This window comes from Leopardus geoffroyi, chromosome C2, assembly GCF_018350155.1.
Source record: "Leopardus geoffroyi isolate Oge1 chromosome C2, O.geoffroyi_Oge1_pat1.0, whole genome shotgun sequence".
In the NCBI taxonomy this organism is placed as follows: Eukaryota; Metazoa; Chordata; class Mammalia; order Carnivora; family Felidae; genus Leopardus; species Leopardus geoffroyi.
Window position 1 is genome coordinate 65,481,484 of NC_059333.1, and position 19,177 is coordinate 65,500,660.

Here is a 19,177-nt window from a genome sequence, read left to right on the forward strand (position 1 = left end):
GGCACTAGAAAACAGGGAGTCCTTGACCGGTTTTGAACAAAGCAGGAATGTAACAAGAACAATACTTCAGGAAGGTTCATCAAGTCTTTAGTACATAGGATGCATGAAGTGGGCAGAGACCGAACTCAGCAAATCCCACTAGGAGTTATTCTGAGGAGTTACTGATCCTCACTGAATGGGCGTGGAAAAGAAGAAAACCAGAGGAGAGGCCTTTTGAAGGACTCATCCGTCTGGGCAGGACTAGCCTGGAGGTGGGGGTGGAAGGAAAGAAATGAGTCAGTTGTTACTTGAAGATGTCTAGCCAAGATGACAGGGCAATGCTGGTGTCGCTGAGAGACAGATGGAAAATGGAAGGAAGGAGCCACCATACTCAGAGCTTGGGTTAGGAGCTCTGGAGGTCAGGCAGGTACAAGGTGGGAAGACAGGCAGTGGGGGCTGTCACAACTGGGCATCAGCAGTCCTTGCCATGTGGGAGTGCACTTTTGGTGTTATCAGATCTGCATCTCATGTGCAAAAGAAGCCAGAAACTCACATCTCTTAAGTGAAATCTCTTAACCCTTTAAAGTTAGCAATTGATTTGAAAAAATTTTAAAGGATTGTGTGTGTGAAACCAAACACCTCTGTGGGCCAGATTTGCAAGACAGGCTATCACTTGTGACCTCTGTCAAAGAGAAAAGGTGAAAGGTCAGAGTTCACTGTCACCAGGATACACAGGGAGACCGTGTTTAAGTGACTATAAAGGGATTCAGTAAGTAAAATACTATACTTAAAGCTTCTGTCAGCAATCTGAGCTGTATGAATGTCCCTCCCCTTCACGTCTATATATGGATTTGAATTTGTGCAGGAAGTTTAATCTAATCTTCCAATGGTTAAATCACAAGGATTTGAGTGCTTACTGTGTGCTGAATACACAGAAGTCAAGGAATTTCAGATCTAACTGGAGAAGAAAAGAACATGCCCTCCTGAAAGCTTGAGGACAATTTACGGAACCGCCTGGGAGACTCCTTTCTCCACATTATGCTGGAGAATCAGTCACCTTAAATCCTGGCTACCCCGCAAATCACTTCCATTGTAGTAAACTTGCAATAATGCGTGTGACGTGACGTGACGTGATGTGTGTGTGTGTGTGTGCGTGTGCATGAATCTGTAACCAGAAATCTGATTTCCTGGGCAGTGGTTACAAGGCGGCAGCCTCTAGTCTTCCGTCAGCGTGGGAGGGGAGCTAACTAGGTTGGGGGTACCTGGGCGCGGGAGAGGAGGATGGGAGTGGCCGGCGGAAAACCTCTCCCGGGCAGGTCAGGTTTCTCTGCTGGAATCCCTGTCTTTGTCTCTGTCATTACTCTTGAAGGGTTTGTGTAGGATTAGGCAGGCACCGAAATAGAAAGTGTCAACGAGATGATGACAAGGAGGATGAAAAGGAGGCAGGACTTTTTTTCGGTCCCACCTAGCACCGTCCGTCCCGAAGGCTAGCGCGCCTCCTCCTACCCTCCTCCAAGGGCCGCGGTGGGGCAGGAAGCGGGCGGCTGGGGCTGCGGGTCCTCCTGGGAGCGCGGCGGTTTCCTCCCGAGCTGCCGAGTTATCTCCAGAGCCGCAGACCGGCTCTCCCAAGAGCGCGTCCTACCCCCCCGCCCCGTACTCCTCAACCCACCCACCTACTTCCTCCGGCCCCATACACACGCAGCACTGAGCTGCCAAAAATTTCCACCCTCCGCCCCCCTCCCTAGCTAACTTCCTTCCAGCATTTCCTGAGCTGGATGATCCTAGGATTTGTAAGACAGGAAAAAAAGGAAGGCGTGAGGGCGGGCGAGAGAGACAGGATGCTTGTTTTTCGCGTTCCCAACGCCGTCTGAAGGCAAGACAGCGGGCGCTGGGCAGAGGAGCCACGCAGCCCCGGGGCTGTCTCCTCGCCCCTGGCTGCTGCCCGCTTCCCGCGCTCTCGTCCTCTCCGGGGCGTCTCTGCAAAAGCCAAAAGGAGAGAGCTAGCCCTCCCTCCGGAGCGGGGGAAGACGCTCGGAGATCCCGCAGGAGCCGGTGAAAAGTCCCTGGGACTCCAAGTGAGGAAGTGACACTCCCGCCAGCCGGCCCGCGGCCGCCAGCTCCGCCCGGCCTCCGGCACCGCGGCCCTGGAGGAGCGCGCCGTGGACTGCAGGCTCCGCGGCCGCGCCGGTCTCAGCGCCCCGCGGGGTCCATGCGCGCTGCCCCGGGCCGCACTTCCTCCGCGCGCCCATGCGGGCCCCCGGAGCCGCGCCGCAGCCAGTGATCTGACCCCGGAGACCATCCTAGGCGCGGTGCCAAGCACAGGGGAGGGAGAGACGGAGGGGCAACCTCTTTGGGACTAACTCATGAAGAACAAGGGTGCCAAGCAGAAGCTGAAACGAAAGGGAGCCGCCAGTGCCTTTGGCTGTGACCTGACCGAGTATCTGGAAAGCTCAGGACAGGATGGTAAAGTGCCTTTGCCTTTCCCCCCACACCTCCTTTTCTTTTTGTTTGAGAGTGAGATGGACTTTTCTGGAGCGTGTTAGATTCCGTTCGCAAGTTAATGTATCCCAGGCCTGTGGGCTCAATGTACTTTTTTTCTTTTTAAAGAACAGATATGATTCCTAAGGTGCACAGCGCTGCCACCTCGACGTGCAGAGGCTGTGTGGGTCTTTCCGTTTGTCGCACACAAGCCGTTATTGGGCGGTGCTGCTGCAAGTTTAACCGGCTACCTCTGCGGGCTGGGGGTGGGAGCTCCAGAGATCCTGATCGAGGATTTTGGATGTCGGAGGCGAGGGATTCGGGCAGGACCTGTGGGATGATGATGATCAGTGGGCTTCTCCGGGTACATAATTACGACCGCCTTGGGTGTCCCTCCCGGGCTCTCCAATTTCATCCGCTCACATCTTTTTTTATTAATGTGCTGGAAGGCAGGGGGTGCGGTGGATCCTGGCTGGGGAGTGGTTGCACAAACATTTTCTGAATTTCTGAACGGATGCCAAATATATAGTACCTCCCTCCCTCCCCTTCCCAACCCCCCAGACCCTTTACCTCCTCTTGGCTTTCAGATTAGCATTTGGTGTGTCAGACAAGAAGAGTGCTGTAAAAAGGTCAGAAGGCCTGGATCTTAAAATACTGTAGGGTATGTAAAAGAAAAGGAGAGCGTCTCTGTTTTCAAGGCCACATTGGGTAAAAAAGGGAATCCTGCAGAGTAGAGACAGTTTAAACATTTGTTGGGGGAGAGGGAAAGAAAACAATTTAGAATACAATAATAGCATTTGAAGTTAGAAGTTTTTAATCATAGGAAGGCTGGGGAAATTGAGCAGTAAATGACTCCTTTTGTAAGGTTGACTGACCCCGTGCATACCCATGACAAAAAGGCCTTGTCTTTAGAAAGTTAAGTGCGGAAAGAAATTAGACCACTATATAGGCCTCGTATTTACACACAGCTAGCTATAACAAAGGAGGAGACTGGAGGGCTGTTTAACTGTGCAGAATAATTCTGCCTCCAGGAAAATAATCTCAAAAATGATTTGATTCGCTCATATCAAATGTGCATCTCAAAAACAGTGCAAGGATTTTGTTTCAATTACGTTTTTTTGAGACTCAGCACCACCTAGTAATTTGCAGTGGTGTGATATTCCTGTGGTATTCTGGAGTTCAGAGTCTGCTGTGTCATTAGGACAAATGGCTTAGTATCATAGAGCTTGGGGTACCACAGGTTTCAAAACTGCCTCTTTTGAAATCAAGGCATAACAGTCACCTCATTTAATCCTCTCCAATAATCGGGGAGAGGGCGATTTGATATAAAATTGCTTGGACTGAATTATTTTGAATGCGAAAGAACTCCACATGTGCATCTTAACCACTACCCTCGAAAGTTCAGAAGGAAATATTTCCCTCCCCCTGTTTTTGTGAGGAACTTGAGGTTCACTACAAATGTTCGGGATGCCCCCTTCCACCCTGTGGGTGTTTTTCTGGGACCCCCTCCAAGCATGGGGGTGCTTGCCATTCCTGCCCCATTCTTATGATGTCATAGATTGTAGGATGAGCCAGGAATGTCAGCATTCTGTGAAGACACCTCAAAGGCTGCCTTTGGCAGCTCTTCTTTCACCTGCTTTGTATTTTGGGCTTCTATATAGGTTGCATTTGGAAAAGAAGGAAGGGAGCTACTGCTCAGAGGGAAAAAAAATGAAAACCAGTGCCTAATAATCCCAGCCTTGGGGAGGAGGCAAGGAAGCCCAGACAGGTAAATTGACCTGCATAAGGTCATACAGTATAAGTCATGAAGGATGCAGAGAGGCTTGGCCTACCAGGCTCCTCTTCCCTCCCTAGCTTCCTTATCCAGGCCAACATTCTCCTCTAATGATTTTGTTTCCCAGATTGAAAGACTGCACAGGCAAGATCCTGTCACAGGATCAGCAACTTTCAAGTCTGACATACCTGAATAGAGTTTAGCTTTAAAACAAAAGGAGACTGACCCACTTAATGATCCAGACACCATTCTTGTGCCACATGAGGATTAGGCGTGCATCATAAACAGCTTATATAAATGAGAGTAATTAGGATTTCCTTTTTGCTACATGTAAAAACTAGTTATGTAGTCCTCTTTTAATTTGACTATAGTGTAGTATCAGTAAGCACAGTGCTAATGTTTTTTTTTTTCCTAAAACAATGTGTTTTCCTCATGGACTTTCTGAAACATGTACTAGTTAATAGACAAGGCCTGGACTCTGCTCCCAGGGAGGAAAGCTGACCTGGGCACTGCCCCTTTGCCCACCACCTTGGAAGTTCAACCCCCGAATCCAGGTGACAAGTCAGCATGGTAACTAGAAACCAGAAGGCTAGGGAGGGCCTCACAAGACTGACATCATGATTACTGAGCTTCGGAGTCAAGGGTAAGGTGATGGTCCTGTGTAGAGATAAAGAGAAATGCTTTCAGGTCTGGGAGCACAGGAGCAGAAGAGAAGGACCGAGATGTAGGGAAGCCAAGAGAGCCCTTGTGCTTGGACAGGGAGGGAAAGCCCTAAGCTGGGATGGTGGACAGAGCTGGTGATAATAAGCTGTGCTCAGGCCATCCGAATGTGGGGAAGCTACAACCCTGAGGCTGAACACAGATCATGAATGTCATCTACTTCAGTGATTTGCCATGGCCTAGCCCTGCTACCTTCAGCTGGGCAAATCTGCCAGGGCAGGATGTGTGGGTGACAAATAGGTGTTCAGCTCAGAGCAGAAGCTGCCCAGGGCCAAGTGTCATGCTTAATCTTTAGGAAGCTGATGAAAACCAGAAACCCTTTCTTATAGAAATGTGTATGTGTGTGTGTGTGTGTGTGTGTGTGTGTGTGTGTGTGTGTGTAGTTTCCACAGTTCAGACCCTGCTGTTGATCATCCCCAGAGGCACACAGGCCTGATGTGAAGGGCCGTTTTCCCCCCTTTCACTTCTTTGAGGACTTTTCTCCAGTCTGGTAAGAATACTCAAGAACAGCACAAAGTTGCTCCTGACCAATGTGGCCGGAATAGTGACCACCACCCCAACCCTCAGCTCTTCCTTAGGAACCAGATAACTTTATCTTCCCATCTGGTATAGAGGGAGAAGAGCATCTCTTCTTCACTGGTATGCTGATAGTAGTAGTTTTCTTTGTCTTCTTTTTGACAACTGAATTGAAAGAATCCCAATGAAAACCACATCATATTGTCACCTGTGGTTGGGAGGCTGTGGGTGAAGCCGTGTGAGGCCAGAGTGCATCCAAGAGCATTTTTTTTAAATTTTTTTTTAACGTTTATTTATTTTTGAGACAGAGAGAGACAGAGCATGAACGGGGGAGGGTCAGAGAGAGGGAGACACAGAATCTGAAACAGGCTCCAGGCTCTAAGCTGTCAGCACAGAGCCTGACACAGGGCTCGAACTCATGGACCGTGAGATCATGACCTGAGCTGAAGCCGGCCGCTCAACCAACTGAGCCACCCAGGCACCCTGAGCATTTCTTATTTCATTGTGAGCCAAGTGCCCCTGGTCTTCCCACAGGACTTGGAAATGCTGGGGCCAGCAGTCAAGGGACCAGAAAGAGAAGGTTATTGGAAAAGCTGTCTTCTGCTTCCATTTGTGCCTTCTGTCTCCACTCTGAGGGCTAAGGACTTTCTCACCCTTCTGAACAATCTATGTCATTTTATTCGATTCCTGGGAAAAGGTGATATTGTGTCACCCAGTGGTTTGCCATGATGGCAGCATATTAGAATCCCCTGAGGAGCTTTTAAAAAAAAAAAAAGGTGAAGCCCTGGTCCCCTCTCAGAACAATTAAGTCAGAATTTCTTGTTGTGCAGGCATAGGTATGTTTTAAAAGCTTACTAAAGGGGCACCTGGGTGGCTCCATGGAGCCTCCATTGGGCTCCATGCTGACAATGCCTGCTTCAGATTCTGTGTCTCCTTCTCTCTGCCCCTCTCCCCTCTCTCAATCTGTCTCTCTGTCTCTCAGAAATAAATAAACATTAAAAAAAATTTTTTTTAAAGCTTCCTAGCTGTTTCTGATATGCAGGCAGAGTTGAGAACCACTGCTTGCAATTTAGGCATTTACAGACCATTTATTTTCCCCTTGGATAAGCAGCCTTGACTATTCAGAATGTCTCCTCTGAATGTTTGGTAAGAACTGTGAGCCTTTTTATTACTAAAGTTTTTTTTTCTAGTTCTTATCAGATTGAAAAGGGAGAAAAATGTGTATATACATATATATATATATATATATATATATATATATATATATAATTTCTTTTTTTTTAACGTTTATTTTGACAGAGAAAGAGAGCACACATGTGCTCAGGGGATGGGCAGAAAGGGGGGGGAGAGAGAGAATCCCAGGCAGGATCTGAGATGTCAGCGTGGAGCCCAATGCGGGGCTCAATCTCACAAACCGTGAGATCATGACCTGAGCCAGAGTCGGGTGCTTAACTGACTGAGCTACCCAGGTGCCCCTTTATATATATTTCTGAGGCTAAATCATTCTCTCAGTTTGTTTATTCATTTATTTCACAAATAGGTACTGAGGCACTGTGGAGGCACAGTGGGAGAGAAAGAAACAAGCCCTCAAGACTTGAGAAATTTACAGTTGAAGGGATGTGAACAGACTTTCAGAAACCAATGGCTCAGGGTACCTGGGCGACTCAGTTGGTTGAGCTTGGGATTCTCTCCCTTTCTCTCTCTCTGCCCTCCTCCACTCATGCTTTCTCTGTCTCTGTCTCTCTCAAAATAGATAAACTTAAAAAAAAAAAAAAAAAAGAGAGAAGCCAGTGGATCAATGAAGCTTTGAAAATAGCTGTCATAACTGAAGGAGAACCCGTAAAAGCTACTATCTACAAGTAAATAGATAAGATACCCAAACATAAACAGGAACAAAGTCTTAGCAAGGAAGGTAGGTAATATTTTTTTGTTCAAGACAGGATTTAACACTGATTGGAGAACCAGGGCTGGTACTCTCTTTGGCTTAGTCTTTTCCTCCCCAGCATCTTACCTCACACATCCTTATCACACCCTCCCTACCTAACTCTTCACTCTTTTTTTTTTTTTTTAAGTTTATTTATTTATTTTGAGAAAGACAGTGAGAGCAGGGGAGGGGCAGAGAAAGAGGGAGAGAGAGAATCCCAAGCCGACATGGTGCTTGATCCCACGAACCAAACCATGAGATTATGAGCTGAGCCAAAACCAAGAGTTGACGCTTAACGGACTGAGTCACCCAGGTGCCCCCTGAGTCTTCATTCTTTAGGTCTCCGCTGCTTCTGGAAACCTTCTCTGACCTCCCAAGTTAGGTGCCCCTGCTGGGTATTCCCATTAGGAGTTCTGGAGGCTTCCTGTCCAGCATAGAATCCCCAAATCTCAACTTTGCCTGTTCCCAACCCTGGAGTAAATTACTTACCCCCGCTAGGCCTCAGTTTCCTCATTTGTGAAATGGGGCTAAGAGGACTGATGTGAAGATAAATGAATTCATATAGGCAAAGCACTTGGCAGAGGGCATGTGTATATGGAAAGTTATAAAAGTGTGGCTGTTATTATCATAACACCCTGGACTTGCCCTGGTATAACTACATTACACCCATGACTGAATGAGTGAGGGCTCCAATGAAATGGGTAAATGATATGGTCAGATGGTTTCATCAGTCATGAAGAGGAATGGGAAGCAGATTGGTTGCCCCAGTGAATGAAGAGGCCATTTAATGCAGGGGTTTCCCAGAGCTACCGCAGAGTGGATGGACTGCCGTGTATAATGGTGGAAGACCAGAATGTCCATCTGAATGGAAAGGGCCCTCAGAAAGATTTGAGAAAGATACCCAGCCACTCCTAAAACCAAAGGGAACCGAAAGAGAAGTCAGGTCTTGGAGGCAGAGTTTGTGCAGACGGAACAACAACTTCATAAGGTTGCGTTTAGAGGGGCATCCCCATATCTGGGTCCCAGAGTTAAATAGGCAAAACCAAAAGAGGAGAAAAAATGCTTTAAACCTGGAGCGAACTGACTGATAACACAAAGCCTGACTGTAACTTACTCTGTAGGGTCTGGATATGACAAACAACCCACACAGAGAATAGAAACAGCCACCTCCATCTACCCACACCCCTCCCTCCTGCCACTCTCCAGACCTATACCGACAGCCCCTTGACCACAGGCACAGCCTCTCCCTCTCCCTCTCCCCACACTCCCCCACAGGCGGCCCCTCAAATGCCTTCCAAGCTCAGGAGGCTCAGGCATTGGGACCGCTAAGGAAGCCTACTCTCTTGTCATCCCAGACATTCCCTGAAGCCAAGTGAACCATCTGCTAGGGTAGAGGGAGCTGGAGGCTGGGCCTTATGCTGGGGCAGAGGGAAACATGTTGAAAGCGGGAACACGTTTTCCTGTAGACCATGCTGTAAGTGGAGGATAAGCCCCTCAATACCAGTACAGCTGCAGTTTTTGTTGCACTGTTCCCCCGCCTAATATATTAGGCATCTGTAGGCTAGCTGGAAACCTTTTCTGTGGGAGTGGGAGGAGGGGAGAACGCATTCTGAATTCCAGAAGCTGACTGACTTAGGCAGTTCTGAGACGCTTGCTGGGGACTGTTTGTTCCTGGGAATCACCTCCCTGGAGAAAGTTTCCTGGGATTTTGTGGCTGCGTGTGTGGCTGTGCAACAGAGGGTGGAGAAGCAGGTGGGCTGAAAGATCCAGGACTTAAGTCTGAGAATAAGAAGTGCCCCCCCCCCGCCTTTTTCCATTAGATATTGTAGCTAAATATTTTTTTTTATTTTTTTTTTTAATTTTTTTTTTATTTTTAAAAAAATTTTTTTTTCAACATTTATTTATTTTTGGGACAGAGAGAGACAGAGCATGAACGGGGGAGGGGCAGAGAGAGAGGGAGACACAGAATCAGAAACAGGCTCCAGGCTCCGAGCCATCAGCCCAGAGCCTGACGCGGGGCTCGAACTCACGGACCGCGAGATCATGACCTGGCTGAAGTCGGACGCTTAACCGACTGCGCCACCCAGGCGCCCCTGTAGCTAAATATTTTTGAGACAAAGTAGTGACAGACCCTTTTAATTGGGGCGACCTGATGCTTGTTCCCTCCAGAACAGACGGAGTGAGCTGATGCTCGTTGCCTTCAGAACAGACGGAGTGAGCTGAACTGCCTGCCCCCCCCCCCCCCCCCCCCCCCCCCCCCCCCCCCCCGCCACCACTGGCCTCTGGGTTTCAGAACTCAGGTGTCCTTTCCGTGGTTCCTTCATGCCAGTCTTGAGGCCCAGGAACATGGAGCTACTTGCTTTTCAAGCCCAATGCGGGGCTCGAACCCACAAACTGAGATCATGACCTAAGCCAAAGTCAAGAGTCAGATGCTCAACCGACTGAGCCACCCTCGTGCCTGGAGCTACTTGCTTTTTTATTGTTTTGTTTTGTTTCTCACTCCCCACTTGCCTTGAATTTAAGCCTTGAAGTAGCTTTTTCCCCACTTATCCCACCCTTCAAGTTACTTTTCTTTTTGCATATGGATGCATGTCCCATTCAATTGTCTGAGCTATTTCTATGCCCCAGTACAAATGCCATGCTTGAGTTTAATTGGTCTTGGTGCTCCTCCCTCAAAGGGCAGGCCTCGAGGCTTTATTGAGGTGGGGCCATAGCCTCATAAAGCTTCAGGAGTCTAGATAGTCACCCTGTCCCTCTAACCCTGTCCCCAGCATGCAGTTTTAGGTACAGCTTAAAATAAGAGCACCCAGAAGAAATATGCTGACTACAATTCAGAGGAGAATAGATACTGGTACTGGACTTTTTTCTAAGAGCAACTTTTAATGGAGGAAGAGGAGATATATCATTAAGCTGCTGGATGGCTAAAGGAAGGAGGAGGAAAAGGAGGTCTCTTGGAAAGAGAGAAGGGACGCAGAAATGAAGGCTGAGTCCCACATCAGACCTGCTTGTTATTTTTATTAGTAGAGTTACTGTCTGCATTTATTGCTTACTGTGTGCCAGTCACTTTATACCTAGCAAGTAATATTTTTGACATCTGTAAGAATGGGGCATTTTTATCCCCTTTTTATAGAGGAGAAAACTAGATGAAAGAGGTTAAAGATCTTGCCAAAATTATGAAGATAGAAAAGGGAGGATTTAAATCCAGATCTGCCTGACTCCCAAGGCCAGAATCCTAAGCACAAACACAATTTCTCAGACTAGCATATTTTGTAATTTGGCATTTACACTACAATTTTGTAAAAAAAAACCAAAAAAACAAGAAAAAATCTGTAAAAAGTAGCTTTTTCTCTGTTTTTGCCCTAGCCTAGATCATTAATAATAATAATAATAATGATGATGATGATGATGATGATGACAGTGGACATTTGCATGGCACTTTACCCTGTGCAAGGCGCTTTACACACACATCTATTCTAAACCTACTAGCTTTCAAGACCAACCAGACCCCACCTTTTCCTCCTGGCCCGTTCCTGCCGGCTGCAGCCCCAATCCTCCTTCCCTTTTGGAACACCCTTTGCCTTAGAGTCAGAGACACGCAATATGATCTTCATTCTCCTTATTACTCTATTTTCTAACTGATAAGCCAGTGATGAGCTCTGCTGAAGGCAGGTGGCATTCAGCAGCTCACACAGATTTAGTAGCACACGGTGCCTCTCAGGGTGAGTCCTATGGCCAGCACACAGCACTTGATTGATTGACCCTATTTCCTCCTCAGGAAGCCAGTGTTAGAGCCCTTCTAGGAAGCTCAGGACCAGAGACACTGCTAATGTGCTGAAATATCAGGAATCCAAGATAATTGAAGCTTCCCCATAGGGACTTACAGCTACTCTAAGATAGAAACTGACCCAGACTTTGCACAGGACGCCCCAGAAACACTGCCTTTTCCTAGTGCCTCACCAGTCACTCCTTGGTATGAACCACATTCTTGGCGGGGCCCCAGAACCAACTGAGTTTCTGGGATGGAGTCTCAGGCACTCTTTGTTCTAGTTCAAGCTTGGCTGATGCATACCAGGCCCTGGTACCACGCCCATGGCCTGATGCTGCCCCAGAATGCCTTTGGGACCCCCTCCATCCCCTCCCCCCCAGAGACAGGGATGAATGTCACCCCCCATCCAAAGCAACATATACCAGCTCTTACTGTGACAGACACCAGAAAACAGTTTGACATATAAAGTAGGATTCTGGCAAACTATAAATAAATCTATAGCTTTCGTGACAGGCAACTGAGCTAATTTGTGCAATTATGCATATTTCTCTCCCTGGCTTTGTTCACGTTTTTATTCAGAAACCATCTTGCGTGGGGTTTTCAATTCAACGCAACAAGTATTTAACGGGACTCTAATGTGCAAGACACTCTTGGATTTACGAAGATGCTCTCAAGTTCTCAGCCTAGTGGGGACGTGAGAGGGGAAGACAGCTAAAAGAAGTACACAGAAAAATGAAATGAGGGCTCCTGCTGATGTGCAAGCAGGGGATGCCCACATGTAAGGCAGCTGAGTGAGAGAGCCATCCGACAGAGTGGATCTCTTGTAAGGGGGAAATTCAATAAAATGATAGACATCATCTGACCATGAGGAACGACAGGGATGGGGGGAGATGGGATGCTTGGTGTCTACAGACAGGAAACCACATGTTTTTGCCTGATACTTGTAATTGGTCACGCCTTCTTGCACCCTGAAAGGGAAGATACTTTATTCTGGGAAAGGTAGTTGAGTGGCCAGGCTTGGGGGTGAGGGGCCCTGTTGGGGTGACAGAAACTGTCTTCAGTGGCAGAAGAGTCAAGCTAGAGGAGGCAGAGTAGCTGATCATAACAAGAGTAGCCATTGGGTTAGCTGTAGTCTGTTAAAAGAGGGAGTCTGTTAAAAGAGAAAACTTTTTTTGGAAAAATTTTTTTAATGTTTATTTATTTTTGAGAGAGAGAGACAGAGCACAAACAGGGGAGGGACAGAGAGAGGGAGACACAGAATCCAGAGCAGGCTCCAGGCTCTGAGCTGTCAGCACAGAGCCTGACACAGGGCTTGAACCCGGAAACCATGAAATCATGACCTCAGCCGAAGTCGGAAGCTTAACCAACTGAGCCACTCAGGTACCCCCAAAGAGAAAGCTTTTTGTAATGTTAACTGACCATCCTAATTATGGGTCAATTAAATCTAGCATTATGGCATCAATGTGCAACCTTGACCTGTCCCTGTTGTGTGGAAATTCTGTTTTGTCCCCCATTAAAAGAAAAATGTTTTTTTTAATGTTTATTTATTTTTGAAGAGAGACAGAGACACGATGAGCAGGGGAGGGGCAGAGCGAGAGAGAGACACAGAGTCCGAAGCAGGCTTCAGGCTCTGAGCTGTCAGCACAGAGCCCGACGCAGGACTTGAACCCATGAACTGTGAGATCATGATCTGAGCTGAAGTCGGACGCCCAACCAACCGAACCACCCAGACGCCCCTGTCCCCTATTTTTTATACGAAGACCAACTCAGAGAGGTTAAGTAACTTGCCTAAACATCACCCAGCCACGAAGTAGGGGAACTGAAGGCATTAAATTCCCATTCCACAGCTTTGTGTCCTCTTAGCCACAGACAGGTCAGCTGGCAGTAAATCTGATATGCAAAGCTCCATTTTACCATGCATTGCCAAGGTGATAAGTTCAGCAGGATTTAGCTAGACTTTAATAAAACTTCTGGCAATGGAGTTCTCATGCCCAGTTTTTCAAAGTAAAACATTTAGGTTCCAAATGGCAGGCTTCTACACAGAGAGCGTGCCCTGTTACCATAAGTAGTCCCTTCCACCACTTCTTTCCCATCTGTTTCCTGCATGCAGAGTATTATTGGGAAACAATGATGTCAGCTCTTCCATATAAATCTACACCTCCCTGCTTGCCCCTCCCCTACAATGCATATTTTTGTTCCTCTTTCTGGCTTTTGTCTTGCTGTTCTGTTCCTTAAGGACTCACGCTTTTGGCGTCAATTGTTGGCTTTCTTTTTTAATATGTTTTAGCTATTTAAGCTTTTTGTGGCCTTCAAAGTGCACATGCTTTTTTTGGGTCCATATTTGGAAAATCTTTTGTTTGGCTAATAGCTAGAACATGGGCCTGATGTTAATGGAGAGGAGCCATTTTGCTTTATGGGAAAGCAAAGCTAGATGCAGGGCTCTGAATCAGCTCAAAATTGAGGACACAAACCCTGCTTGGGGGCCCTTAGGGGCTGCATTAAAGCTGTTTGGACCCTGGGTACAAAGCCTATAGGTGAAGGTCAAGGAAATCTACTCATGGAGTAATCTGTGTTTTCTCACCCCAAGCCTGACTTTCAAATGGGACATGGTTTCCTCAGTTCCCCTTTCTTTACTGCCCCTAATGACAATTTGGTTTCAGAAAGGAAAGGGGAGTGGGTAGGCCTTGGGGATAGGGGGTGGGGAGTACGAGCTTTGAATTCTGGATCTAAAAATTCTGGACCTCTCTTTTTAAGCCTCGGGCAGTGATACTCAAAACTTTACTGGGCATAAGAATGACAAAAAATGCAGTTTTTTTTTTTTTTTTTTTTAATTTTTTTTTTTTTAATTTTTTTTTTCAACGTTTATTTATTTTTGGGACAGAGAGAGACAGAGCATGAACGGGGGAGGGGCAGAGAGAGAGGGAGACACAGAATCAGAAACAGGCTCCAGGCTCTGAGCCATCAGCCCAGAGCCTGACGCGGGGCTCGAACTCACGGACCGCGAGATCGTGACCTGGCTGAAGTCGGACGCTTAACCGACTGCGCCACCCAGGCGCCCCAAAAAATGCAGTTTTTACTTTTAAAATTTAATTTAAAATCGAACTTCAAAATTAAAAAGAAATATCGGTTAAATTTAGTACACTATTAGTACACTATAAGGAGCATTAGAAATGCTCCTTAAATTTCATTTCAGTCTCCTTGAAACAAAATGGACATCTAGTAAAAGTTTCCTCTAGGCATCTGCCTAGGTCCTATAGTATCTGGGTCTGTGGACGGCAAGAGGTTTCACAGAATGAGTGCTATGGTTGACAGGGCTCCAAGCGGTAGAGAGCTGCTGCATAGTAATATCCTGAGGTCAGGCCTCAGAGATTCTGCTTTTTTAGGCCTGAGATGGGGTCTGAATCCCCATTTTTAAAGACGAGCTCCAGGTGATTCTGGTATCTTTGGTCTACTGATCTCACTTTCAGAAACATGGACTTAGCCCACAGAAAGAAGCAGCTAAGTAAAACCACATGACTTTTATTTTCTTCGTTATATTTTATATATTGCCCAGTTTTTCAATAGTGGACATGTATGTTTACGATTTAAGTTGGGAAAATAATCTTTTAAAATTATTATGGGGATGGGATGTCTTGACTCATTCAATTTTTCATAAAGCCTTTTCGTTTTAATCCTTATAAAAAAATCTTCATAAAGTCTGTTCGTTCCCTTTCCTGCCTTGATAGGTACAGTTTAGTGATATCAATTAACTTCTCCTCTGAGAAGCAGTGTAGCCAGGTGGTTAGCATGTGGCTTTTTTGCTGATAGTCTGCCTTGGTTCAAATGCCAGCTCTCTCACATGCTGGCTTTGTGACCCTGGACCAGCTAAGAAATCTCTCTGTTCTTCAGTATCCTCATCTGTAAAGTGGGGATTATGATAGTAATAGTACCCATTGTGCAGGGTTATTATGAGGATTAAATGAACTCGTGCACTGCCTGGAATTTTTGTAAATCTTCTGTAAGTGTTGACTCTGGTTATTACTTCCTTGGTGATTGGAAATCTTACCCTGTTTCAGCATTACTCAGAGTGTGGTTCCTGAGTAATGCTACAGATGTGGAAGTTGAGAGAGCTGAGAACAAACACTGTTCCAAGGCTCCCATATATCCCTAGGGTCTTCCTCTTTAAATTTTTTTTTTTCAACGTTTATTTATTTTTGGGACAGAGAGAGACAGAGCATGAACGGGGGAGGGGCAGGAGAGAGGGAGACACAGAATCGGAAACAGGCTCCAGGCTCTGAGCCATCAGCCCAGAGCCCGACACGGGGCTCGAACCCACGGACCGCGAGATCGTGACCTGGCTGAAGTCGGACGTCCAACCGACTGCGCCACCCAGGCGCCCCTAGGGTCTTCCTCTTTAAAAAAAAAAAAATTATTTCATGTGCACCCAATTATTTATTTTCTTTGGTTGGTGGCATAAAGATGCTGGTTTTAAGACCTTTATTTGTTGATAAATATTTCTGGGGTGGGACTGTGGCAAACTTTCTAAATTTTACATGTCTTTAGTAATCAGAAAAAATAATCTAAAAACGAAATGAAAAAGAAAAAGAAAATGAGGGTTACGGTAAAAGGCCATAGTGACAGCCATCCAATCTTCTGGTTTCCATTTGTATTTCAGGAGGGCTATAAATCTGGAAAATGAGCCCATTTTCATCACTGAGGGAACAATGTAAGGCCTGGATTCTAGTTGGCCCATATGATATATCTGTCTATTTCTTTGCTCCACAACGTCATTTTGACAGTTGACTGATCTGACTCAATCTTAGGATGTATGAACAGAATCTTAGGCTGCAGAGCATATGGATCCACACGGCGCTCTTTGTGGGTTGACTCTGTGTTCATTTCTCAGTGGCTTATTTGAAGATAGAAGCTTGTACACAGAAGTATATTTAGGAAGATGATCAAGATGGTGAAGTGTAGAACTTTATTACTCCTCACCTCCAACTTCCACCCATCATAGTTTCCTAAATTGTCTCCTCCCCTGAGTAGAAAGAAAATTTTCTCCTTGGAGACTGGGACCGTTTTCTGTTTATCGGTGTGTTAGATGTCTGCAGGACTGGTTCCTTTCTGGAGGCTCTCAGAGAGAATCCGTTTTCTTGCCTTTTCCAGTTTCTAGAGGCTGTCCTCATTCCTTGGTTCATGGCCCCTCATCACATCTCTTTGATTTCCTGCCTTTTTCTTACAAAGACCTTGTGATGACATCAGATAATTAGATAATCTCATCTCAAGATGCTTAGCTTGATCACATCTGCAAAAATCCTTCTAGATATATGAGGCAGCAGGAATAAGGACATGGACTACTTTGGGGTGCCATTACTCAGCCTACCACAATCTGTTTTCCCCACAGCACGTTGGCTCAAAAGATACTAATAATGTGAATGAAAGGAATAGAGTGGTGATTATGCGAGGGGAGGAAGAGATGAAAATCAGCATTTACTAAGCACTCATCATGAACCAGGCTCTGGGTTAGGGGGGACACAAGGATGAACATTCATTGTCTGTCCTTGTGGGAGCTCACAGCCTCATGCAGGAGATGGGCACATCCTCAACGGATTCTTACCAAACCACAATGGGAGGTGGATGACATTAAGTCTGACTCAGAGGAGCTGAGTCTTCTAAAATGAGTGGAATTTGAGAGGTCTCTCTGCCTGAAGGGAAGATATTCCAGACAGAGGGAAGAATCTAAGCAAAGGCATTGGGTGTAAAACAATATGGCAGGATCAACATTCTCAAAAGAAGAACAAAGAGAACAAGGGTGAAGCATGAGCCACCTACCTGCCTGGACTAGGTTTATAGGGACAAATGGCTTATTAAATGACCATTATAAATCTGCCAAAGAAAGAAAGAACAATGAGCACAAATGGGCCACTTTAAATTCCAGTTCGATAAAGAATCTTGAGCCACATGTCAAGCTTCTGTATCCTTTTTGCTATTTCTGTTGTTGCTGGTAAGAAAAAACTTGGACCCCAGTCTAGAATAAACTTCCTCCAGGTGGGGGAAAAATGAAGTGCCCCAAGCAGTTATAACCCAGAGTTTCAGTTTATTCCATCTATTTATAACCTTTGGAAATTTCACTTCTCTCTGTCTTGTGGATGATAACCAGAGCGATGTTTAATATTTCAAGTCCAAGTTTTATTTGAGTTGAAAAATATTGTAATGTTCCTTCCCACTTACCTCCTGGCTATACTTTGACTCCATCCCATCTCTTTTTCTTCCAAGTTTCTCTTCATCTTTGTCATTCCTCCAGTATTAGAAACCGTGGAGCAGGGGCACCTTGGTGGCTCAGTCCGTTGAGTGTCTGACTCCTGATTTTGTCTCAGGCCCTGATCTGACAGTTCACGGGATTGAGCCCCGAGTCAGGCTTTGTGTTGACAGCATGGAGCCTGCATGGGATTCTCTCTCTCTCCCCCCCTCTCTCTGTCCCTCCCCTGCTCAAGTGCTCTCTCTCTCTCTCTCACTCAAAATAAATAAACTTGAAAGAAAGAAAGAAAGAAAGAAAGAAAGAAAGAAAGAAAGAAACAAACCATGGAGCAGCTATCAGATCCATTGTTCTTGTCAGTTTTACTCCCAGGTGCCATTTTGAGCCTGGCCCAGTATGCTCCTCCTCCACTGTGGGATGGCCGTCCCCACCTCAGAGCAGTATCCTCCCACCCCGCTATGTCCCCATCTCTGAGGAGACCTCGGGGTCCTTTGGATGTAGGCCTCCCTGTCCAGTGTCCACCTCGCCTCTGCCAGATTCCACAACTCCAAGGACTAAAAATACTTCAGCCTCTGCTTTTCCCTCTGGCAGGAGCTCAAACTGATTTTGTCCCTTGTGACTGAAAAGCACTGGGGACCAGAAGGAAACGAGACTAGCTGGATGGTCAGCTGCTTTCTGAGGGGCTCCTCCCAGAGGTGTATGCGCTCTGACTCTGGACAGTGGTCGTCTCCATCACTCCCTCACCAGAATAGTTCCTCTGGCAACTCTGCCAGCACTTGACTCCTGACTAGAATTGGCAGGAATCGTGAAAAAATACAGGATGTGGTTTAATGAGGAATAAACACCTGCCGGAGGTGCCATAGGTCCCCTTCTTTTGTAAAATTTTCGAAGTAATTGTAAAAAAAAAAAAATTCAAACAACATGGAGACTTATACAGTACAAAGTCCCTTCCTACATCCTTGTAATCCCTTGTGTCAGTCTGGGCTGGATTCAACCAGACTAGTTCTGTCCAGCGGAACTTTCTGAGGGACATGTGTTCTCTCTGCACTGTCCAGTTTGGCAACCACTAACCACATATAGGCTGTTAGCACTTGAATGTGGCTAGTGCCACTGAGGAACTGAACTGTACATTTTAGTTAATTTAAATTTACATAGGGGTACGTGGGTGGCTCAGTTGGTTAAGCAGCCAACTCTTGGTTTCTGCTCAGGTCATGATCTGATGGTTTGTGAGTTCAAGCCCCACATCAGGCTCTGAGCTGATAGTGGGGAAACTGTGTGGGATTCTGTCTCTCTCCCTTTCTGGCCCTCCCACTCTTTCTCTCTCTGTCTCTCTCTCAAAATAAATAAATACAAACTAAAAAAAAAACAAAAAAAAACCCAAAAATTTACATAGCCTTATGTGACCAATGGCTATTCTATTGGACGGCACAGAGACCTTTCTCTGTGAATATGCTAAAAAATATACACATCGAGTGAGTTTGTTTTTTCCCCACAAAGATAAAGTTACAACATAAATATGTTCTGAAACATGCTGTTTTAAATAACAGCAGGTTTTGGAGAACTATCCATTTTTGTAAGTATAGCTCAATCTCACTCTTTTTCATCACCACATGGGATCCTGCTTAATGGGTGGGTTTTTAATTTTAATTTTATTTTTTTAAGTCAGGTATCACATTCTTGTGTTTCCAAATCTAAAAGACTCTAAAGGGCATAGTAAAAACTGTCCCCCCTATCCCTGCCCTCAGCTTCCCTGTTCCTCACCCCGGAAGTAACTAGTGTTAATTT

The 19,177-nt window shown here is 46.0% G+C and overlaps 1 protein-coding gene across 1 annotated transcript in view; it reads left to right on the top strand.

Moving 5' to 3' along the window:
• The first annotated feature begins 1,975 nt into the window (after nt 1–1,975).
• ARHGAP31 (Rho GTPase activating protein 31) overlaps nt 1,976–19,177 on the top strand; it is a 117,258-nt gene continuing 100,056 nt past the window's right edge. Inside the window, exon 1 of the mRNA XM_045502132.1 lies at nt 1,976–2,442. Within this exon, the coding sequence (XP_045358088.1) occupies nt 2,343–2,442 (100 nt within the window). The 5' untranslated portion in view covers nt 1,976–2,342. The remainder of the gene's footprint in view (nt 2,443–19,177) is intronic.